The sequence below is a fragment of the Spermophilus citellus genome (genome assembly GCF_964194105.1).
Source record: "Spermophilus citellus genome assembly, chromosome: X".
Lineage (NCBI taxonomy): Eukaryota > Metazoa > Chordata > Mammalia > Rodentia > Sciuridae > Spermophilus > Spermophilus citellus.
In genome coordinates this window covers 38,191,444-38,216,696 of record NC_138190.1, presented here as the reverse complement: position 1 = coordinate 38,216,696, position 25,253 = coordinate 38,191,444, and the positions used below count along the sequence as shown (strand labels likewise).

Below are 25,253 nucleotides of genomic sequence, written 5' to 3'. Positions count from 1 at the left end.
TATGTCCATTTATAACGAAAGAATATTTTTTTAAAAAAATATGCATGACAGAGCTCAAAAAAGAAGCAAAGCTGAATTAAAAAAAATTCAACAGTAATAGTTGGAGACGTAAACACTACACTTTCAATAATCAACAAAATAACTAGACAGTAGATCACAAACCCACAAGACCTAAAAGTCATCTATAGAACATACCCTCCAACAAGAACAGAATATATATTCTACTCAAATACAGATGGAACATTCTCTAGGAAAGAACATGTTAGGCTGTGAAATAAGCCTCTGTAAATTTAAAAGGATTAAAATCACAAAAGCTATGATTTCAGACCAAAATGGAATGAGTCAATAAGAGGAAAAACTTTAGGAAATCAAATATATGGTAATTAACACACTTCAAAATAATTAATGGATAAAAAAATGTACAATACTAAACCATTCCACAAAATTATAGTTAAACATAATACACACAATAAAAAACTCACTTCTTAACAGAATAAATGGCCTAACAATCTTTATTCCACGAAGATTTTTCTCTAATTAAAAAAAAAAAGCTTCAGGTTCCATATAAATTATAACAAATTCAAAAGATTAGCAAAAAGGACAAAGTTACAGAATTTCAGAGCTGTAGTGAATAATAAAAGCACCCCCCCATTTTAAAATTGTATTATTTTATTACATATACATTGTTGAAATTATAGTTATCCTCTGCCTAATAAGGACTAATGCTCCCCTACATTTAATAAGTTCCTTGTCAATTCACCTGAAATTCACAGGGTAACATCTACACATACCATCTGTTCTTCTCCCTCCTCAAAACTTTTGAACCACTTTGTCTCAGACATTTTTAAGTGTTTAAAGTGTTTGGGAAAGACATTTTGATTTCTTGGTCTTAATATGGTGGAAAGAGCAGAATGTATTGGCATGTGAATATGTATTTCCTTTAAAGAAGAAGACAAAATATTCAAAGTTCAAAAGTAAACACTGTAGTTATATTTAAATCTTCTACCCAAAATAATACACCTGATATAAGGAAATGGCTTTATAATAAAGATAATGTTGTGATCACTGGTGATTGTGTCGAAGTCAAGATTTTTCTAAAATTTAATGCTTTCAGACTTACTGAAATCATGTGGCACAATATCTTGAGGCAAAAATTTTCACTATCAAAGCTTGATTTACTACACAAGTCAATGGAAGACTTCAAGTTCCATCAAAATGAAGTAGCTTCATTCCTACCAAGTCCTCCCTCTTATAACTAAAATAATCCTGGAAATAATACAAGAAACAAGCAGAGAAAGTATCTGAAAGATGGGCCAGGCTTGGTGATCTTACACCATCTTCCCAACTACTCAGAAGGCTTAGGTTGGCTATGGGCTGGGCTCAGTGGCACACACCTATAATCCCAGTGGCTCGGGAGGCTGAGACAGGAGGATCAAGAGTTCAAAGCCAGCCTCAGCAAAAGCAAGGCACAGAGCAACTCAGTGAGACCTGTCTCTGAATAAAATACAAAATAGGGCTGGGGAAGTGGCTCAGTGGTCAAGTGCCTCTGAGTTCAATCCCCAATACCCAAACAAGAAAAAGGTGGGGGGACTGGGACTGAGCTCAGTAGTTAAGAGCATGCATAAAGCCCTAGGTTCAATCCCCAGTTGTGTGTGTGTGTGTGTGTGTGTGTGTGTGTGTGTGTGTGTCAGAGAGTTTTCCTGGAAAGAAAGCAGCAGACTCTCTAGAGACCTCAGAACTTGAGGAATAACAAAGCAGTGAGTTCCCTCAGCTTTCTTGTTGTCTCCCACTTTTCTAGGACAAGGTATCACTTCAGAAATCCCTAGTAGTAAAGGGGAGAGGGTGGAGCTATAGAACAAAACCAAAGGGCTGGGAAAAAGAAGCTTAACAATAGAAACATTTCTGGAAAAGCCACCCCTGCCCTACAAACAATAATGGAAAATACACACACACACACACACACACACACACCCTCTAGTTTCAATGGGGTTAAGCTTATAGCTAATGTTATATGTACATATACATACACAACCCACCACAAAGCAGAAAATGGTATTTTTATTCCCCCACCAGGTGGTATTTGCAGGGCAGAATACAGAGGTGATTTTACACCACCTACCCAGAAAAAGCAGGCTGTGGTCCTTGAAGCCCCTATCAGGTTAGTAGTGTGGGCTGAGCAAAACAAGCTACTCATCTTCCATTCCCCACACAAGGGTACTATAATTTCCCTGACAAGAAAGTATAGGTGGAGCTGAGCAGGAAGCTAATGTTCCAGGCCCAAAAGAAATAGAGGGATGTTCCAATCCCCCTCCAGGGTTGGTGGCAAAGCTAAATGAGTTGATTTTCCTTCCATAATGCACCCAGTAAAGCAAGTGGTGCTCTGATTCACACATTTAAGGTGATGCAAATAGGATCTAGAGGCAAGTGAGGTTACCAGCAGCAAGGAGACTTAACAAAGCTATGTAAAGCAATTTGTCACCAGCACCCACCATCACCACCACCTCACACACAGGTTTGGTGTCAACAGGGACCCAATAAGGAACTGAACCTGCACCCCTATCCAGCATCAATAAGGCAGTATGAGATGGAGTCAGTCAGCATTCCATTCTCTCCTTCCCTCATCAACCACCAAGGAGGAACCATTTGGGTCGGGGCTGAACTTCCACACCTACCTAGCACGGAGACTGAATGAAGCAGTGTAAGAAAGAATAGCCCACAATCAGCTTCAGCTTTTCTTTCAGTGGTATCCAAGGTACCACTGGCATGAGCTTCCACTCCCCACCTGACGTGAACTAGATGGAACTACTAAGAGGTAAGAAATTTCTGCCCCACTTTGTAACATCAGAATGGTAAGAGATGGCCCTCAACTTCTCTCTTGCAGAGGAGCAGCACAGCCCATCAGGAAGTTGATCTTATACCTCTCAAAGGCAACAAGGCGGCATAAACTTGTGCCCAATGTTTGCTGGGAAAATGTCAGTGAGAGTAAGGGGAGAGCTGAACTTCCATTCCACTAACTTACATCAAGTCTTGGAATGAATCAGTTCCCCACTTTTCCAGGTTAACTGTTGGCAGGACCCAGTGAGAAGCTGAATATACACACCCACCTAGCCCTTGCCCTACACCTCAACAAAGGGACTGATTACCATAAAGAACAGAATCCAGAGTTCTCATAATATGCTGAATGTCCAGGGTACAACAGAAAAAACATACACAGTACCAAAACCAGTAAAGTATAACATGAATGAATAGAAACAACAAACACTAACAATGGGGTCTTTTTTAGTTACTAGACAAAAACTTTAAAGTAGTCAACAAAATACTTCAAACAAGTAATTACAAATGGTCTTGAAACAACAGAAAATCTTAGCAAAGAAAAGGTATTTAAAAGAACCAAATGGAAATTACAAACTAAGAAACACAATAACCAAAATAAAAAGTCTCTCAATGGGCTTAACAAAAGAGTGAAAATGACAGATGATATAGTCAGTGAGCAAATCGATGGAATTCGGCCAATCTAAACAACAGTGAAAACAAATGAAAAGAACCTCAGGAACCTACAGAACAAAAAGAAAAGAGCTAAGATTCTTCTCAGAGACCCAGAAGATGAGTGAGAATAGATTGAAAAGTATTGCCAGCCACAGTAAGCCAGGCATGCCTATAGTTCCAACTATTCAGGAGGCTGAGACAGGAGGATCACAAAGTTCAATGCTAGACTGGGCAATTTAGCAAGACAATGTCTCAAAATTTTAATAAGTAAGAAAATACATAAATAAATAAATTTTTAGAGGGTTTGGGAATTTGGCTGTGATAGAACACTTGCCTATCATGTGCAAGGTCCTGGGTTTGATCCCCAGTACCATGAAAGGAAAAAATGTATTCAAATTTGGTAAAACACAGTATACATAGATGTAAAAAAAACAAGTGAGTGAGGTTGCTGGGGTTGTGGCTCAGCAGTGGAGTGCTCACCTAGCACGTGCAAGGCCCTGGGTTCAATAAATTAAATAAAGATATTATGTCCAACTACAACTAAAAAAAAAGTGAGTGAGGGGCTGGGGATGTGGCACAAGCGGTAGCGTGCTCATCTGGCGTGCGTGCGGCCTGGGTTCGATCCTCAGCACCACATACAAACAACGATGTTGTGTCCGCCAATGACTAAAAAATAAATATTAAAAAAATTCTCTCTCTCTCTCCATCACTCTCTCTTTAAAAAAAAAAAAAGTGAGTGAGCAACCAATAAAGCAAAAGACATCAACACCAAGATATATTCTAATTACACTTTTGAAAACTAAAGACAAAAAATACATTGTTTATAGGGAAACACAAATTCACATACCAGCAAATTTCTCATCTAAAACCATACAAAAGGGAACAGCACAATACTTGTCAAATACTGAAAGAAAAGAACTGCCCACTGTGAATACTATATACAGCAAAAGTATACTTCAGAAAAGAAGGAAAATAAAGACAATCTCAGAAAAAGTAAGAATATGTTGCTAGCAAACCTTCCTTGAAAGAATGGCTAAAGAACTCCTTTAAACAAAAAGGAAATGAAACCAAAAGGCCAAAACTTCAGAAAGAACACTGGAATAGGTAAAAACAAGGGTAAAGGTAATAAGACTATCAGACTACTGAAGAGTTTCCTCAATCATATTAACTAATTGAAGCAAAATTCATCATACCATCTGATGTGATATTCAATGTACATATAGACAATATTTAAGAAAATCATAAATATAGAACAAAGGGACCTAAATGGATGCAAAGTTTCTACATTTCACTCAAGTGGTAAAACATCAACAACACCAGTAGATGGTGATAAATTACTTACGAATACTGAAATACCTACAGCAACCACTAAGAAATCTATACAAAGAAAAGAAAACACAACAAAATGAAGATGGAATCCTAAAAAATATTCAGATAACCCATATGAAAAGAGAAACACCAATGAGAAACACAGGAAACAAACAAAAAATAACAAAACAGCAGACTTAAACCCTAACATACCAAGTGTAAATGATCTAAACATATCAATTAAAAAAGATAAGAGTGGGTTTTCAAAAACTGTCTAACAATATACTATCTAGAAAAAAAAGAACATGATAAAATGAATAAGTTCAAAGTGAAAGAATGGGAAAAGATCCACTAGGCTGGGGTGTAGCTCAATGGTAGAGTACTTGCCTAGCATGCACAAGACCCTGAGTTTAATCCCTCTCACACTGGGGGTTTTAAAAAAAAAAAGGAAAAGAAAAAGACCATGTAAATACTACATTTAAAAAAAAAAAAAAAAAGAAGTGACTTTCAGAGAAAATTAACTCCAGAGTAAGGGAAATCATTAGCAAAATAAAGAGAGACATATTATATATAATAAAAGGATCAATTCACCAGAAGATAATGATGATCTTAAATGTGTACTGACATAAGAACAAAGCCTCAACATACACAAGCAAAAATCTCATAGAAAAGAAAAATAGACAAATCAACACCTGTAATTGAATGCCTGCAACACCACACATTCAGCGTTGACAGAACTCCTGGACAGAAATTAGTGATGATAAAGAACTCAACATAACCAACAGGATCTGTCATGAATACAATACTTTACCCCAAAAGAGCAGAATATGTACTCTTTTCAAGAACCCATGGAACATCCCAAGAAAAACCATATCCTGAGTCATAAAACATCAACATACACAAAAGAATAGAATTATACAAAGCAAACTCTCCAAACATAAAGAAATCAAGCTAAAATTAATATGAAAATCTCCAAACACTTAGAAACTGAACAACACACTAATAAACACTCCATAGATCAAAGAAAAAATCTAATCCAAGAGGAAAATTTTAAATGTACAGAAGCAAGTGAAAAATAGAAATACAACACATAAAAATACATAGAACATAGCTAAAGTAGTACTGAAAGGTCGATTCATATCACTAAATTATTACATCAGAGAAAAGGAAAAGTCTCAAATCAGTAATCCAAGTTCCTAGTTAGAAACTAGAAAATGCAGAACAAACAAATCCAAAGCAAGCAGAAGGAAGAAAATAATAAAGATCAGAGAATAAATCAATAAAATTGAAAGCAAGAAAATGAAGAAAAAAATCCACAAAAGGTTAGTTCTTCAAAAAAAAAATAACAATTGATAAATCTCCAGAAAGACCAATAAAAATGAAGACATAAATCACCAATGTCAGGAATGAAAATGGGGATCACACTACAGATCTTGCATCATTTAAAAGGATAAGAAAAGGAATATTATGAACAATTCTATGCTCACAAACTCAACAACTTAGAATTAGGTCAAATCCAATCCTCAAAAATTATAAAGTACAAAACTCTGCAAAGATGACAGTCTGAAGAGTCCTATAAGCAATAAACAAACTGAATTTTTAACTGAAAGCTCCAAAAAAAGCTTAAATCATTTCGCTAAAGAATTCTTGCTAACATTTAAAGATGAATTAAAACCAATTTCACAGATTCTCATTCCAGAAAAAGGAAATATTTCCCAACTCATGTTATAGGTGCTAGTATTACCAGTACCAAAAACCAAATAATGCACAAAAAAAGTTACCTATAAACCAGTGTCTCTCATGATACTTAGGACACAGAAATCCTCAACAAAATATTAGCAACGTAATTCAACAATGTACAAAAAGAAATATACATCATGACATCAGTTTTCTTTTTAACATTTTTTTAGTTGTAGATGGACACAAAACCTTTATTTTATTTATTAATTTTTATGTGGTGCTAAGGATCAGACCCAGTGCCTCACGTGTGCCAGGCAAGTGCATTACCACTGAGCCACAACCCCAGCCCCACACCACCACCACCACCACCCTGTTCAGTTTTATAATGGGTATACAAAGCTGGTTCAGCATTTAAAAAAAAAAAAATTAAGTTACCTATTGTATCAACAACAAATAAAACTGAAAATCTAAATCTGTACTTTACAACAAAAGAATGATCGGTTTCCCTCTACCTGTAGAATCAAGGCAAAGCCATCCACTGTCACTATTCTTATTCAACACTGTACTGGAAGTTCTAGCCACTGCAATAAGGCAAGAAAAATAGAAGGCATAAGAGTTGGAAAGGAAGAAATAAAACTTTCCCTACTTAAAGGTACCATGAATATCTATCTAGAAAATTCCACAACAAAAAAAATTTTTTTTTAAATCTCTAATATAAATGAGTTCACTAAGGTCAGAAGATACAAGACCGACAGACAAAAATCTACATACTAAAAATGAACTTTGGGAAATCCAAATTTAAAAAAAACTCACCATTTACACATGCTCAAAAGAAAATGAAATATTAGGTATAAACAAACAGTCATGGAATAAACCAAAGAAAATCTAAATAAACGAATAGGAATCTCATGTTTATAAATTGAGACTCAACACAGTAAAATGATTATTATCACATCTATAATCCCAGCAACTCCAGAGGCTAGGGCAAGAAAATCCCAAGTTCCAGGACAGCCTCAGCAACTTAGCGAGAACACCTCAAAATAAAAAATAAGAAAGTACTGGGAATGTAGCTCAGTTGCAATGTGCCTCTGAGCTCAATATCCAGTACCCATCCCCCCCCCAAAAAAAAAAAACACAAAGTTGATCTGTGCACTTCATGCAAATACAGAATAAAGTGGTTGTACAAGACCCTGGATTCAATCCCCAGCACTGCAAAAGAAAAAATAATAATAAGCTGTTAATGATCATTCACTATACCTGGTATTAAGGCCTACTATGTAACTAGAGTAACCAAGATAGTGTGGTACTGGTGGGAGAACAGACATGAGACAAATGAAACAGAACAGAGAACTCAAAGATAAGGCCCTAGGAATATGCCCAACTAATTGTGGAGTTCTTTCCTTTATTTTCTTTATTTTTTTGGTAGGGGTCGGGGGGGGGGAGGGGGCAATACTGGGAATCAAACTCAGGGTTGTTTTACCTATATTCCCAGCCCTTTTTATTTTGAGACAGGTTCTCACTAAATTGCCTTGAACTTGTGACCCACCTCCCAAATCACTGGGATTATGGAAGCATACGATGCCCAGTTGGCCAACTAGAGAGAGAGAGAGAGAGAGAGAGAGAATTTTTTAGTATTTTTTTTTTAGTTCTCGGCGGACACAACATCTTTGTTTGTATGTGGTGCTGAGGGTCGAACCCGGGCCGCACGCATGCCAGGCAAGCGTGCTACCGCTTGTGCCACATCCCCAGCCCTGGCCAACTAATTTTTACAAAGATTCAAAAGCAATTCATGGAGAAAGAAAGGTTAGCCTTTTAGACAAATAATGGTGGAGCAATTGCATACTCTACAGTAAAAACAAATTAAAGCTCAACCTAAACCTCGTACCTAACACAAAACATAAATACAAAACTTTTAGTAATAATCATAGAAAAAATCTTAAGGACCTTGGGACAGGTCTTAAAGATCCATAAAATAAAAACTGACAAATTGAACCACAACAAATTAAAAACTTTTTCTCTGGGGGAAAAAGAAATATAGAAATGTACAGACCAGGAGAAAATATTTCCAACAAAATATCCAAGACTAAAACCTAAAATATATAAAGAGCGCTCTACACTGAATACTTAAAAAAAAAAATTCAAACAATCTAATTAGAAACTGTACAAAAGACATGAACATATATTTCAGTGCAGAGGATACATGGAAAATAACAACATGAAAGATGTGCAAAATCACTAGTCCTTAGGGAAATGCAAACTAAAGCCACAAGGAAAAAGAAAAAGGGGGGGGGGGGGAGTCCTTAAAACCTCAATAAGGGGCTGAAGTTGTGGCTCAGTGGTAAAGCGCTTGCCTAGCATGTATGAGGCACTGGGTTCAATTCTCAGCACCGCATATAAATAAATAAAATAAAGATCCACTGACAACTAAAAAATATTTTTAAGAAAACCTCAATGAGTTATTACTATAGACCTATCAGAATGTCAAATATTTTTTTTAATACAAAAATAGTAGTAACACTAAATGTTGGCAAGTATGCAGTGAAACTGGAACACATATATGTTGCTGGTGGGAATATGAAATAGTAAAGAAGCTCTGAAAAATAGTTTCGCAGTTATAAAATGACATACATTGGGGCTGGGGCTAGGGCACAGTGGTAGAGTGCTTGCCTAGCATGTAGAAGGCACTGGGTTCCATCCTCAGTACCACATAAAAATAAATAAATAAAATAAAGATATCGTGTCCATCTACAACTAAAAAAACATATTTAAAAAATTAAAATAAAATGTTTGAACCTGATTATATCTTTAAAAAAATGTTAACTACCAGAAAATGTACTTAAACTGAAGCCAACTTCTTGTCCCAGAGCTGTGGAACAGCAGCCAGAGGGCAAGCAGTGCAGGCCACGGTCACGCCACACCAGTATGGACCTGAGGCACTGCAAGTCAAGGCCAAAGCAAGTCAGGGCACACCAATTTGTGGCATCATTGCTGCCTAGCCGATAGTGGACACATGCTCCACACAGTGCTGCATCCCTAAACCCCTGAGCATCCACAATCCACCACAATCCACCTCAACGTCCCACTTCCACACCAAAGCCAAGAAAACAGACCTGAATAGAATTTCGGACTTGAGGGTCAATCAACAGCATTATTACTTTTCTAAACAGATTAGCATAAATTTAGACCAATAGCTTTAGCACTTTCCAAACCCTGACTAGCATAAATTTGGACCAACAGCTTTGACCCAAGTGCTATATAAACCCCTAGACTAGCACACTCAGGCAGCAACCCTATGGGGTTCCCCTCTTGCCCCTCCAAGAGTTCTGTTTCTATTCTTTGTATTTGAATAAATAAATCCTACTCCTTTCACTCTTGCCGTCCATTGTTCCATGAATTTCATTCTTTAGATGTGCAAGACAAGAACCTGAAAAGAAGTTGGCAGTGAGCTACTGGAGTCTACTATAACACTGGAGGACATCGCCCCATTTGAGGCTGGAATACTGAGAGCTGCAACATACCACTCAATGGTAGTAAAGAAGAATGGGGCTTTGCTACCTGCAACCCAAACACTCAAACGGGTTTTCTAGGCCGCAGAGGCCTGCTGCTTACACACACTCCATGAGCCAAGTAAAGCAGAGAATTGAGTTTCATCTCAAACTCCAGTGTCATACCAGAAAACACATATTTACACACAAAAAAAGTACATAAATTCACAGCAACTTTATTTACAATAACCCTTAGTGGGTAAAAAATTAAAATTGTGGTACATCAATACCATGGAATACTACTCAGCAATAAAAGGAACAAACTACAGATAAGCATGACAACTTAGATAACCCCAGGGAAATGTGCTTAGGATTAAAAAGGGGAAAAAAAAAAAAAAGCAATTCCAAAAGGACTGAATGATCCCATCTATACAACATTCTTGAAATGAGAGAATTATAGAAATGGTTGCCATGGATTAAGAAGGGGGTCAGGAGTTGGCTGTAATGGGGCAACAAGACAGACACTTTTGGTGATGAGCTGCTCTGTATTTTGACTATATCAATGCCAATATTCTGGATATGATAATGTACCAGTTTTGGAAGATGCTACCACTGAGGGAAACTGTGTAAAAGGCACATTAGATTATTATTTCTTACAACTGCATGTAATCTACAATTATTTCAAATTTAAAAAAAAAGACTTAAAATCAATACAAAACTATTCCCATTTACAGAAATGTATTCGTATATCCAATCTGTCATGAAATGTCCACTTCTGTAGATAACAACCACCATGTCCAATGAGACAAACAGATAAAAAACATACATCAGATTGGTAAGGACTCATAATTTTTCCTGCAGACGTTCAAGGCCCAGTTACCTTTTCCCATATAATCATGACTAGTTAAGAGCTGAATAACCCTTCTGTAGATGTCTATTAAAAGCTATTCTTTGGACATCTGAATACTATATACAACAGCCTAGCCAAGTAGTGTCGATGCATAAACTTGATCTCCAACGACAGAAGACTCACTTTATTTTATCCACTTGTCATCTTTGAAGTTATTTTTTTAAGTTTTCCTTTTAGAATTACAAGCATCGAACATAATTTAAGAGTTAAACTCTGGGGGAGAGAGAGCACACATCCTGTAATTGCAGCCATTTGGGAGGCTGAGGCAGGAGGATCACAAGTTCAAGCCAGCCTCAGCAATTTTGCAAGACATTGTCTCAAAATAAAAAATAAGAAGAGCAGAGGATGTAGCTCAGTGGTAGAGCACACCAGAGCACTCCTGGGTTCAATGCCCATTGCTGGGTGGGGGGTTTATACTTAAATCTAACTTACAAATTCCAAATCTCTTTTATAACTGATAGATTTTAATTTAAGATAGATTTTAACACACACACACACACACACACACACACACACACACACACGCACTCCAAAATCCAACAATAAAAGTTTACTTTCACTAGATCAGAAAGTGTCCCAAACAATGCCAAGTGATTCTTACTACTCTTAAGGAGCCTTACTCATTTTTCTAATACCCAAATGCCCAATACCTAATAGCACATATTTATTCAATGGTACATTTCTCATCAATTCACACCTAAGAATTCATTTAGCCCTGTTACCACGTGAGTTCCTGGCAGGCAGAAATATCCATCAATTATAGCCAGAATTAGAAATAACAATGACCTAAGAAATGACAATCCCTCTAAGAAGCAGTTTGTGAGTTAGTCAAACACTTAACCATTAATAAATAAAATGAACTTTCAAACCAATCTAAGATGAATTGAATGGTTAAGAACTAGATTTTAAAAAACATACAATTCTCCTTTCCATTATGTGCATTCCTTCAGTTTCTAGTCTTAAAGACTTGAGACTAAATCAAAGAAAATTACAATCTAAAAGAAAGTTTAATTGTGCCGTCCTGGTTCAAAACCTTAAGGAACTGAGTCAACCCTAAAAATTCAAATTAACAGCCACCTATAATTTTAGTGCTTGCTATATAATCACTTTGTAAATTCCTAATTTTAACAGAAGGTAAAATTAGAAACCATAAGAATTAAATGATTTAACAAAAATAGGGACGAGAGACTAAAATTCAGGTCTTCAGTTTTCTAGCCCATTATTCTTTCAGTTTATCACATAGCCTCCAAACCAAATCAGCATTTTGAGCACCCAAGTTGAGGACACAATACCAAAGCCTATTAACTATGTTAAGCATGTACTTACAGGTATATTTCCAGTTAAAGCAAAAGATTCTCTGGAGATCAGTCTTCTCTACCACTCTTATGATTAATAGAGGAGAAATTGAAAAAATAGAACACTACAAACTATGTGGCAACATCCATGCCATCTCAGATTAACCAATCTACTTAACGGTCTGAAACTTTTCTTTTTCCCCAGGATACTCCCTACATTAATACTCCCACCATTAATACCATGTACCCAAGAATCAGTAAACTAAATTAACTAAAAACATTGGAGGCTGGGCACCATAGCACATGCCTATAATCCCAGCAGCTCAGGAGGCTGAGGCAAGAGGATAGAGAGTTCAAAGCCATTTAGCTAAGACCCTAAGCAAATCAGTGAGACTTTTGTCTCTAAATAACATGGGGGGGGGGGGGGCTGGGGACGGGCTCAGTGCTTAAGTGCCCCTGGGTTCAATCCCTGGTACCAAAAAAAAAAAAAAAAAAAATTAGAGTCCATGGTTAGGTCTCAGGGAGGAAACCCTATACTCTCTGAAATCACATACAAAATGTACACAGCTACAATGACCTTCAAAGAGTTAATGACTTCTAAAAAGTAAAGTACCACTGTTCAAGCCCTATTACAAAGCTACTGTGAAAATATATATATTCTGATATGAAATAAGTTAGTAACACACTAAGGGCTATACCTCTTTTAGCTAATCAAGAATACAAATTTACCTATTTTCCCTTTTCTAAAATAAAAAAACAAGAATAAATCATGAAGATGAATGACTCTTAAGAACACAAGATATTAAGTAGCATAAACCATGACTACTTCTACACACCCTCAGGGAATAAATTAAATTAGTATTCATGAAGCCTGGTAATCAGTCACACCAATAAAACCAAAATATGAAAGCAAAATCCACCAATTATTCCAATTGGGAGTTCACAGCATATAAAATTAAGCAACTGCTATCTTAGGAAAACACGTAAACACACTTTCAATTAGGACCTTTGCATGTTGAAGAAATTCTGCATTCAATAACCACATACATTAGGAGTAACAGAACCTCAAAATCCAAGTAATTTAAAAATCACCCAAACCAATCCCCTCATCAACATTTCATTACTTGAATAACTAGAAAACTCCTGAAACTCAAGACAACACAATATAAAAACTACTAATATTTTCATATGGCAAGCAATAAAATTAATGCACTTTAACAAAATGTATATAATATGAGCTCCAATTGTATGGGAAAAAATACAACAGCATGTGCTTATATATGTTGAAATACTATGAAAAGTTACCCAATAAATATTTATTAGTAACCACTTTTGAGAACTGGAATTAAATAACTGGGAAATGATATAAGAGGAAGATTTTCTATTCACTCTAACATTCTTTCTGTTACTTCTCAATTTTGTACTATGTGCAAGTCTATCTATTCAAAAATTGTATGAAGGCATTTTAAAAGTCAAAGACAGGATCATGTTACAATTAGGATGGTGACAGTGGGGAAATAGAGGAACAAACAGATTTGAAACTTAAAGCACAAAAATAACAAGATCTGGTACTATCAGAACTTAATAAATTAAGAAAAAAAAAAAAAGGCTGGCATAGTGGCACATACCTATAATCCAAGCACTATGGAGGCTGAGGAGGAAAGATCATTTGGGCTCAAGGGTTCCAGACTAGCCTGGGTAACATACTGAGACATGTCTCAAAAAAGAAAGAAAAAGAGGCTTCAAGAATGATTTCAAGATTTCTAGCATGGAAAGTGGTAAGGGACATTTACTATGATAAGGAACACTAAAGACTGATAAATTCAGTTTGCCTACATTCAGTTTGAGGTCCAAATAGTCAAGTAGGCAGTCAAGTATGCATGCAAGTTGGGAACAAAGTGAGTAAAAAAGGCTTAGAACAGAGCTTCCTTGCAAAGGAGATTGAGATATGACACCAAAAGAAAGCTAAACTAGTAAGATCCTCAAGAAAGCCAAGGAAAGAGCTTCTTAAGAACTCTCAAATCTCCCCCCATGACCCTTTCATTCCTAAATCACAGCCTTAGTTTAAACTTACCTGTCTTTTTCAAGATGATAACACGTATCTTGTACTGAGCACCTTCCATGAGAAACCCAATGCCAAGTACTTTTACATATTCTTTTTTTCTCCCTAACACAAAATACAATAGCCCACAGGACATCTATTATCACTTTTACTTTACAGATGAGAAAACTGAATCTCTGAAAAATTCTTGCCTAAGGATCACACATCTATTAAGTAGCAGAAGCAGAATTTTACCTAAAATCCACAAATCACTATCTAACCATAAGTAAGTACTTTACAACTAGTTTTCTTTCCCCCCACTCAACTGAATTTTTCTCACAGTGGCCAGTAATAGTCCCATAAAACCTACTTTTGGTCATGTCACTTCCCCTGATTAAAAAGTTAAATTCAGTGATGCCCCCCCAAAAATCCTACAGTCTATAGCGATGCGGTTCTTCACATGCTCAGTTACCTTTTCCCACTCCCACTGAGACACCCTACCCTCTACCCACACTACACTATTCACAGTTCCTCAAAAACCATTTAACTTCATGTCTCCAGCTCTTTGTCTTCTTTTTCCACTTACTATATGCCTGGTAAACTTCTATTTATGTTTTACAATCAAGACCAAATCCCAAATCTTTGTGCACTTCCCCTCATTCTCTTCTCTAGTCAAAATTAACTACTCCAAAATGGTGAGAATTGTTGAAAATAGTTAACTGAACTATCTTCAATACCTGTACACAATTTATACTATCCACAATAAAAGTTTGAAATGTTCCAATTGCTCCATCATTTGAGAGCCCATAGCACTTTGCATTATCCTTAGTATTGAACTTACTAAATCATATGACCACTCAGTCCCTTGGCCTCTTCCCAAACTGCAGGGTATAGAAGCTAGGTCTTCCTGGTTTTCTGTAAACCTGACACAGTCCCTCCCTACAGTTCACAAATGTTGCACAAATCAATCAAGCAACATAAAGCTTTTATAGTTCTCATTCTGTTATCCAAAATTCAGATGACAAGATCAGCATGTTCAGGGTGGTATGGCCATAGATTATTATATGAAATTCAAATACTGCATCTTTTTTTAAATTATTTTTGACTTGTTGATGGACCTTAATTTTTTATTTATTTATATGCAGTGCTGAGAATCGAACCCAGTGCCTCTGCTAGGCAAGCACTCTGCCAACTGAGCCACAACCCCAGCCCCCAAATACTGCATCTTAAAAACATTTTCCTTAAATATATAAACTATCCAAACAGACTAAAAGAACTAAGATTCATAAATTTCTTAAGGAAAATTATCTCTTTGGTCATGTATTGTATAATATCCTATTACAAAACCCCACCACAACATCAAAATACAAACTCACCACACATTCAGCTAAATATCGGTTTCCTACTCATTTCCTAAGCAACTAATGGTCAACTTTCACATAACAAAAAACAAGTCCCATGGACATCTGACATTAGGAAATCATTTCTATGTTTAACAATTTGGGCACTACAATTATGTTTCAGAGACAGATATCTGTAAATTAAATGATACCACCGAGGGCTGGGGCTGTAGCTCAGTGGTAAAGCACTTGCCTCCCATGTGTGAAGTACTGGGCTGGATCTTCAGCATCACATAAAAATAAAAATACTATGTGTTCATCTACAACTAAAAATATGTTTTTTAAAAAATATCTGAGATATACCTCAAAATAATGGGGGTAAAGGGAAAGATAAAGGTGAAACAAGACTGGCCATGAATTGAAAATTATTGAAGCTGGGTGACAGGTCATGGGTGGTTGGTTGATTTTCTCTACTTTTTTTTTTTTTTTTTTTTTTTTTTTAAAGAGAGAGTGTGAGAGAGAGAGAGGAAGAGAGAGAGAATTTTTTTTAATATTTATTTTTAGTTTTCGGCGGACACAACATCTTTCTTTGTATGTGGTGCTGAGGATCGAACCCGGGCCGCACGCATGCCAGGCGAGAGCGCTACCGCTTGAGCCACATCCCCAGCCCAATTTTCTCTACTTCTTAATAAAACTGTTTTCTTCCAAAGAGAAGGATCTAACAAACATACTGTAATAAACCTATAGACTGAAAACAACCCTTTGTCCAAAATAATTTCTTCCACTGTTCTAAATGAAAATGAATTAGATGACGTTATATAATATCTTCAACTATAACAAAGCCCAACCTTCTTCCTGAAGATAAACTGAGCAGCTGGCATCTTTTATTTATTCTAACACAGACAAAATACTACCACAGACAAAACAACAAAAAGGATACAAGAATACATTCACAACAAAATGACACCAAGTTTTAGCAATATACAGGAGTAGACAGCAGACAGGCAAAAGAAGGGGAAAAAAATACAGTGTAGAAGAATAAAGTAGCAAACAGCCTACAAATCAGCTCAGAAACCTAAAGCAAAAAACAAGGGATTACTCCAACCTTCTAGGTTATAGATCTTAATTACGTCCCAAATATCAGCCTGGGCCACATCAGGCCCCAAAGTAAAATCAGCCATGAAAAAGATGCTAAAAATCAAAATGAAGAATGAATGCAATGAATATCACACAAAGCCATCTAAAACACAAAAAAATAGGATCTAACATCTCTACTTCATTTGCTGCTACCCCCCCCCCCATTGAGGGACCACAAAATTCAGAAGTATTCCAATTTATTATGTAATAAAATATAATAAAACCTGTAAGTGTTCTTCTAGCTCAGCATGGTGGTAAGCACCTGTAGTCCCAGCAACTTGGGAGGCTAAGGCAGAAGGATCACCAAGTTTGAGGCCAGCCTTAGCAACATACTGAGACCCTGTCTCAAAATAAAATAAAAAGGACTGGGGATGTACAGTGGTAAAGCATTCCAAATTCAATTCTCATCCCACTTCCCCAAATCCTTGTCTAACTACAGACAACAGCCATTAGCCATTTAAACGCATCTAAAATGTAACATTTTAGTATACCATCAGAGTTGTTGTTCTTCTTCTTCTTATTATTATTATTATTATTAAAGTAATATATGTCTATGGTTTTTAAAAAAACAACACAGAAATTTATGAAGTAAAAAGTTTGAAATCTCTTCCCTGCAGCACTCCAGAGGTGTTTTGTACTGCAAAATGACCATTATTTAACTACTTCTTGAATATCCTCCCAAATTGTCAGAGAATTTCTTAAATTGATCCATTAACACTCATTTATCCCAAGTTAAGAACTCCTAGCAAAGGTATGTATTGCTACAAAATGAGATCAGGAGGTATAGAACACACAGATAATCCTTGGAACATCTGCTTAAAAGCAAAATCTGATTTTTAAATGTTTTCCTAAACAAAATTAAAAGATGTCTTGCTGGGGCTGGTGATGTAGCTCAGTGGTAAAGCGCTTGCCTAGCATGTGTGAGGCCCTGAGTTCAATCCCCAGAACCACTAAAATAATAAAAAATAAACATGTATTGCTACTATACAAATCGTTAAACACCATCTCCAAGAAACACAATCAAGAACCAATTCCCATCCTATTAAGGGTTATTCTAAACTTCTAACTTCTTAAATTGACCTTTATAATAAACTTGCAGAGTACTCTACTCTTTTGCTGCTGATGGGTCATACTTGTCTCACTCCTATTAGGTAACTGCAAGTTCAACACAGGGGAATGATATCTAAGTTATCCTTGTATTCTTTATACAGACAACTTGCACTTAGCATATATTCAAATATTTGTTGCTCTGATTTACTGTCATAACTTACAAACTAATATGAAAAATTGATACAATTATATGCAAAGTTTCACTATGAGTACATGAGACTGTCATCCATCCACTAAATAATCCCATTAATTAATTAACTAGTCTACAAATAAATACATGCAGGCCCTAAACAGCCTAAACACCATTTCAATTCTTAGATTATCTGGTGGTATTTTCTTAATGTAAACTAGTTCTCTGCATACCACATTTCAAAAATACTAATAATGCACAGAGTTAGGCTGGAGAGTATAGCTCTGTGGTACAGAACTTCTCTAGCACATGCCAGATCGTGGATTGGACTCCCAGCACAGCAAAAATTTAAAAATAACAATAATGCATAGTGTTATCAGTCATTAATATCAATAAGCCCAAAGCATCATAATGAATTTCAAAGTAAAATCAAGCTCAACAAAATTTTTTTCAAAATATGCAAAATATTGGCACTATATAAGTGAAACTAAACATTACATAATCTAAGTAAAAAAGATTTACTCTGCAGCTAGCCAAGCAATGAACCTTCACTTTGGTTTTAAGTGTGTGGCCCATGACTCCACTCTATCACATGTAAGTCATAAAAATTCATCACTGAAGCAGTTTTTAACAACCTCAAATATCTAGAGGCAGCAGTCAGATAGATGATCCCTAATTTGATTTTATAGAAAGACTATTCAGTAAAAAGAAAAACAGAATTTAAAAAGTGCCTGTTTATATATTACTGAAGTTCTAATTCATGTGCAGATATGCAAATATATCCTATAATCTCTTACTATATCTTTATTACTAGAGATAATCAAAATTTTAAGAAATGTGTAGTGGGGCTGGGGATGTGGCTCAAGAGGTAGCGCGCTCGCCTGGCATGCGTGCGGCCCAGGTTCGATCCTCAGCACCACATACAAACAAAGATGTTGTATCCGCCGAAAACTAAAAATAAATATTAAAATTTCAAAAAAACAAAAAAAAAAATGTGTAGTAGTCCAAATAAAGTTATAATTATTTAGAAGACAACTTTCTAACCTAGAAAATACTTTTTAAAATCCATCAAATCAAAGACGTAATTTTCAAACACAAGGCACATTACTTCTGTGGTTATTTCTGTGCCACCAGAACATCAGAAAGGTATATATCCCTTTAAGTGCCAGCAAACAATAAACACAATAACGTTTGTTTTTTAACATCACCAATATCCAAATATTACAGTATAAAACACCACCTCTAGAACTGACCTAATAATTTCCCCCTACATACAAGCAAATCATATTCAGGAAAATATATTCTTCAATGGATCTTCAATTATTTCCATTACCCCCAAAATTAAAAATACCAACTATTTTAATATTGTTATCTCCTTTTTAAAAATAGCACATACACTTTTAAAGATTTTTTTAAATATATTTATTTTTATTTATTTTTATGTGGTGCTGAGGATCAAACCCAGGGACTCACATGTGCGAGGCAAGCGCTCTACCACTGAGCTACAACCCCAGCCCAAAACGCATGCATTTTTAAACAGTAAACAATCCATAACTTCTTCTTTTCTACATAACCTATTAATGGGATTATTAAAAAAACTAATAATAGAGTACTTAAGTCAAACTTCAAAATGATATAAGTTTAAAAGAATATATGCATTTATTTTAGTAATAGTTCCCTGACACAGAGAAGATACCATATTGATCTGACACTGAAAGTCTTCCCCAGTCCTCTAGCATTATATTAATACTCTAATGATATCCTCCAGTATTACTAAATACAATAATATATATACTATTATATAAATATATAAACATATACTTATATATAAATATATATTCTTACAATGTTTATGCTATATATACTATACATATTATACTTTAACTTAAACCCTTATCCTAGTAAAAAATAAGTAAACCCAAAATGTTTTTTAAAATATACTAAGAAGTTGGGCACACGGCACACACCTGTAATCCCAGCAACTCCGGAAGCTAAGGCAGAAGGACTGCAAGTTCAAGACCAGCCTCAGCAACACAATAAGAGACCATGTCTCAAAATCCAAATAAAAAGGGCTGGGGATATGGCTCAGTGGTTGAGCACCCCAGGTTTAATCCCTAGTACCAAAAAAAAAAAAAAAAAAACAAAGAAAGAAAGAAAAAGAAATTGTACTAAAAATGTCACCATAGTTAATTTTGGTTAAAATGTTTCATTTCTTAATTACTTTTGAGTAACTCCACTGTAATTAAAAAAAATAAGAAGAATCCTGAATTATTAAATTACCTTAATATCATGGGTCAGCATTAACAGGCAAACTGTTCAAGATCATACTGAATTACAAGAACTCTAAGTAGGCTTTCGAGCTTTATTTACAATCTTATTTTTAAAATATTACTACAAAAAAAATAATATACTATATTACTAATTTAGTTGCTTGGAGTTTTGTTTTACAGTACAGGGGACTGAACCCAGAGGCACTCTACCAGTGAGTTACGGACCCAGCCCTTCTTTTATTTCATTTTGAGACAGGGTCTCACCAAGTTGCCCAAGCTAGCCTTGAATTTATGATCCTCAGGCCTCAATCTCCTGAGTGACTGGGATTACAGGCATGTGACACCATACCCAGCACTAATTTAGTTTTTTAATCCAAAACCCCAAACACTGTATATTAAATGTCAATCCTACAAACAAAAATTATTTCAATTACTCTAAAATAATGGAATCTTACAAAACTTCAGAGAAATCAGCGGTTTGGATAAAGCAACATCACACCTGAAAAAGGAATACCTAAAGTTTGGGGGCAAGTAAGAGACACTTAATGCTATCAGCCTTCCAAAATTTTTAAGTAAAGAATTATTTTGGGGGCTGGGGATGTGGCTCAAGCGGTAGCGCACTCGCCTGGCATGCATGCGGCCGGGTTCGATCCTCAGCAGCACCACATACAAAGATGTTGTTACAAAGATGTTGTGTCCACCGATAACTAAAAAATAAATATTAAAATTCTCTTTCTTTTTAAAAAAAAAAAAAAGAATTATTTTTAAAACGTACAAATGTGAATTTAAAAACTTGAAAAAAGACCCAATAATGAATGTGTGTGTGTGTGTGTGTGTGTGTGGGTGTGTGTGTGTGTGTGTGTGTGTGTGTGTGTATATATATATATGAATGAGAATACAAATTTTTGAAAACAAACAGTAAAAACTAAATTTGTTGTAAAAGGAAAAAAAGTTAAAGTACAGACTACATATGGGGGGGGGGGCAGAGAGGGGAGTGGCACAACAAAAAAAATAGCTAAAGAGAATTCCGGAAATTATTCAATTCAGTTAAGTCTTCAATCCAGTAGCCTGAACGCACCTCAGTAGAGAAAGCCAATTCTCATGTTTAATACTTACAATAAAAAAGACCACTGAAACCAACATAGTTCAACATTTCACCAAAAAAATTTTAAAATATTAAAAAAAAAAAAAACAGCTTCCCAGGACTGTTAAAAAGCGGGATGAAACTAAATAATTCAATACTTCCTACAGCAGGACTCCAGCTCATTCATTCTATTCAGAATCCAATTCTAACAGAAGGTGTGAGGTTATATAATGTCAAGCTTTACATTACACATTCCACTGGTATGTTCAGGCTCTCAAGGATGCAACCAAGGGTTTGAGCACATACTATAGAATGTTTTATTTTAAGTCAAGGCTAACGGGTCTTGATTTAAGCAGGTATGACCTCACAAGTTTATAAGTCTGAAGCAATGAAGATCTTTTTTTTTTTTTAGCTCAACAAACTAGTTTACCAAATTACCCCATACTTGATAAACCTGCAATTTTTTGCCAAAAAAAAAAAGTGAAGCTTCCTAAGTTTCTCATTTTCAAGATGTTACTGTACTCAAATGTCAAAAGTAATGCACGACTTCACAAAAAAAAAATGCATGAAAATGCTGTTTTTTCAAAATTTAAACTCAGTTCATACCAACTGCAGGGTTCAATATTACAATATCCAATGTTAAGCACCATCTACTGTCAATGTATCTGAATGAGCATTCTAAGACATGAAATCATCAACTAGCATTTTACACCTTATTACATAAAACATCAAATTACATTTGTTTCTTCATCACTATAACCAAAAGCAATAGATTTGACCAAACTTGCCTAAATGAATTATCTTTGCAAGCAACTTTACCAACCCAGTATTAAACTGGCAATATTCATTCCAAAAGAAAATGCTCCTTAAATTTAAATCATTTAATTTTTTTTTTGGATGGTAATTTTGACAGTGGTCTAGTATTTTTAAATAAATACTTCATATATTCACATTGTTGGGGGGGGACTTTAAGACGGGAAGAACAATTATTCTTTTTTTTTTTTTTAAAGAGAGAGTGAGAGAGGAGAGTGAGAGAGAGAGAGTGAGAGAGAATTTTTTTTAATATTTATTTTTTAGTTCTCGGCGGACACAACATCTTTGTTTGTATGTGGTGCTGAGGCTCGAACCCGGGCCAAACGCATTGCCAGGCGAGCGCGCTACTGCTTGAGCCACATCCCCAGCCCCAATTATTGATTCTTAAATCATTCCTGAGCTAGTCACTGTTCATTTTCCCAGACATAATTTTAATGAAGTCAATACCTACACAAAGTTTAATGCAAGTTTTCTGTACAGGTCAAAGGGACTGGACTTATTTTAAAGAATCATTTCCATTTAGTTTTCTGGTCACTATTTGCAATCAAAATTCCCTATATTTAGTTACTTTTAAATAAAAACAGAAGTGTAATTATAGATTAAAAGGGATTAATGACTCTGCTAAACAAACTACAGCAAAAATTAAAGATAACAAAAACAAATTTAACCAAAAAAATGCTAAGCTTTAGTCATTTCAAACTTCCTTCTCAACTGCAACAATAAAGCTAAGTGTCAAACGCAAAGCTACAGATTTCAGCCAGAAAAGAAAATGCCTAATGGATTCAACACTTATTCCACACACTCCAAGTTTCACTGTCCCAATTAAGAAGAAAGTCTTCTAATACCATTTCAATCAGATTTTGGTCAGGAGATACAAACTCATGCGAACAGAATCAGACTCCAGTCTTTGTTCAATAGCTTACAGATGGGTAACTAAGTGTGCTACAGGTTGATAAGCATTTACCAGGCTAATGCATGCTGTCTCCAAGCAAGAGAAAGATGGGAGAATTCTATATGCAAATAATCTGGAATAATTTTTTGTAAAATGCCATGAAGCTACACACTCCAAAGGAAAGGCCTATTCATCGCTACTATTTATTTCCATGTTTACCTCTCCTTCCTCCCCCAAACCCCCCCTTCACTTTCTCCTCCCACCCTGTCCCGCCATCTTGGGCCGATAGGAGCAGCCATTACTTAACTAAATGACAGTGCCAACAACTTTCCACACAAATAAACAGAGACTACACCCCGAATCCTCCCGGCCTCCCGTCACACACACAGGAAACAAGGCTCCAGGAAAAACACACGCGCGCGCACACACATTCACAAGTAACTGCGGTGTTTCTTTTGCAGAAAGACCCCCCAAAAGTAAACAAGTCACCTAACTTCAGGTAAAACATACCAATCGAGATACATGTCAACAGCCCAATGCAAACTCTTCACCGACCTAAAACTACGTGCAACTTCCCCCTTCCGGGAGCAGGGAGAGAAGAAAGACCAAAACGTTTGGTTAACAGTAGACATCACGAACAGCCTACCTGAAGAAAAAGAATAAAAACCACAGGAGGCAAGTGAGTCGGAGATTTCAGGAAATCCGCACACATTTATGATCCCTTGACCCTTAAGAGGCACCACGGAGATTATCGGCCTACCCCCCAAAAGCTGTGAAATAGCAGGCAATTTTGTCGACCCAGTTGAGCTCGGCCCCAAAGCGCAGCCGTCTCCGTTCCTCCAGCTTCAAGAGAAGAGTGATTTCGCAAGGGAGCAAGCGAGGTACCAGAGAGTGGGGGGAGCACAGAGGAAAGAAATAGTTTTCCGGAAGCCCCTTGGCGATCGTTCGTGGCCACAATGAGTGCTGACCCGGCCGCGGGGCCCGGGGGGTGGGGGGGGACGCGGCGCCGGCCCGGGAGACCGTGTCCGCGCTCCAGCCCGCGGGTGCCTTACCTTGCCCAGTAGGGCCTTCGTCCTGGCGCCATCTTCATGAAACCTCACAAACCCGAAAAGGCGGCTGTAGGAAAAAGATACACAGGGTTCGTTAAAGCTCCCGGAACACCACTGACCCATCTCTGACAGAGCCCGAGGCCCCGGCGGCGGCCGCGCGGAGAGCGCCAAGCCGAGGTGCCCGCCCCACCGCCGCCAGAGGCAAGCCGCGCTCGGGCCTCCCCAGAGAGCGGCGCCTGCCTGTCCGGAGCCGACCCGGAGAGTGACGGCGGCCGGTACCTGTCCAGTCCGCCGAGCGCCTCCCTCTCCTCGGCTGTCAGGCTGGGGGACGCCTCCTCGCTCTCGCCGCTCGCTTTTCCCGCCGCCATTTTCTTTTCCTCATCACCGAAAGCGGCGGCGGCAACGGCGGCGGTAGCGAGCGACACTCCGCAGGATTTCATGGAAACGCAGCGAATTCACAACTCCAACGCCGACACCCCCCCCCAGGGCCGGGGCCAGCAACGACGCTCCCCAATCTCCACACGGGACCGGCACACCAACTTTATCGCCGCCTCCTCCTCCGCCGCGGGCAGCGGCGACGAAAAATCCCAACGCGGTAGCGGCGAAGGCGGCGGCGGCAGGGGCTGCGGAGCCGCTGGGTCGGCAGCGGCGACGGTTCGGCTGTAGGGTCACATCGCGGGGGCGGACAGGGGGCAGCCACAGGCGGGGACGGCGGGAATGGCCGGAGCGCGCGGGGCTCGGGAGCACGGGGGGGATTCGTTGGAGACACAAACTTCCCCGGCACCAGCACAAAGTTGTTGTAATTGTGTCACACAGCGAACCCCACGCCGCCGCCGTGACCCCCCCCCTCCACCCGGTCGGCTTAGCCAATCGGCGCTGCCCACTTTCTTCACGTGACCTTTGTTGACTCACGTCAGCCGTGGCTCCACTTAACTTGCTAGCTGCTAGAGCCCCGCCCACCGAGGCCGCCACCGACCGGGGAGCGGGACGTACGCCAATTCTAGCCGGTGGTTGGCTGCTGGACGTGTCTGTCGGGGAAAGGGTTGTCAGCGAGAGGCAGCAACTGGTTAGGTTGTGCTAGTTAAATACACGGGCAGAGAATGGAGGGTCCGGGCCGTGTCACCTCGGGAGCCGCGGCGGGCTCTGGAGGGGGAGGGGAGCGGTGGGGAAGGGCGAGGTCCGGCACCGCCCGCGGCGGGCGCGAGCGGCGGTTGAGGATTCCG

The 25,253-nt window shown here is 37.7% G+C and overlaps 1 protein-coding gene across 9 annotated transcripts in view; it reads right to left on the bottom strand.

Moving 5' to 3' along the window:
- Positions 1-24,972, bottom strand: part of KDM6A (lysine demethylase 6A) — a 222,094-nt gene extending 197,122 nt beyond the window's left edge. For 8 of the 9 annotated variants that reach the window (XM_081276471.1, XM_081276463.1, XM_081276462.1 and 5 more), the window contains exons 1-2: positions 24,310-24,972; positions 24,034-24,097 (exon numbers count right to left, since the gene is read on the bottom strand). In XM_081276471.1, coding sequence (XP_081132597.1) covers positions 24,034-24,097; positions 24,310-24,470 — 225 coding nt within the window. In that variant the 5' untranslated portion in view covers positions 24,471-24,972. Of the gene's footprint in view, positions 1-23,627; positions 23,928-24,033; positions 24,098-24,309 lie in introns of those variants that run through there. The other variant, XM_081276467.1, reaches the window with a different exon arrangement.
- Between the last annotated feature and the right edge of the window lie 281 nt (positions 24,973-25,253).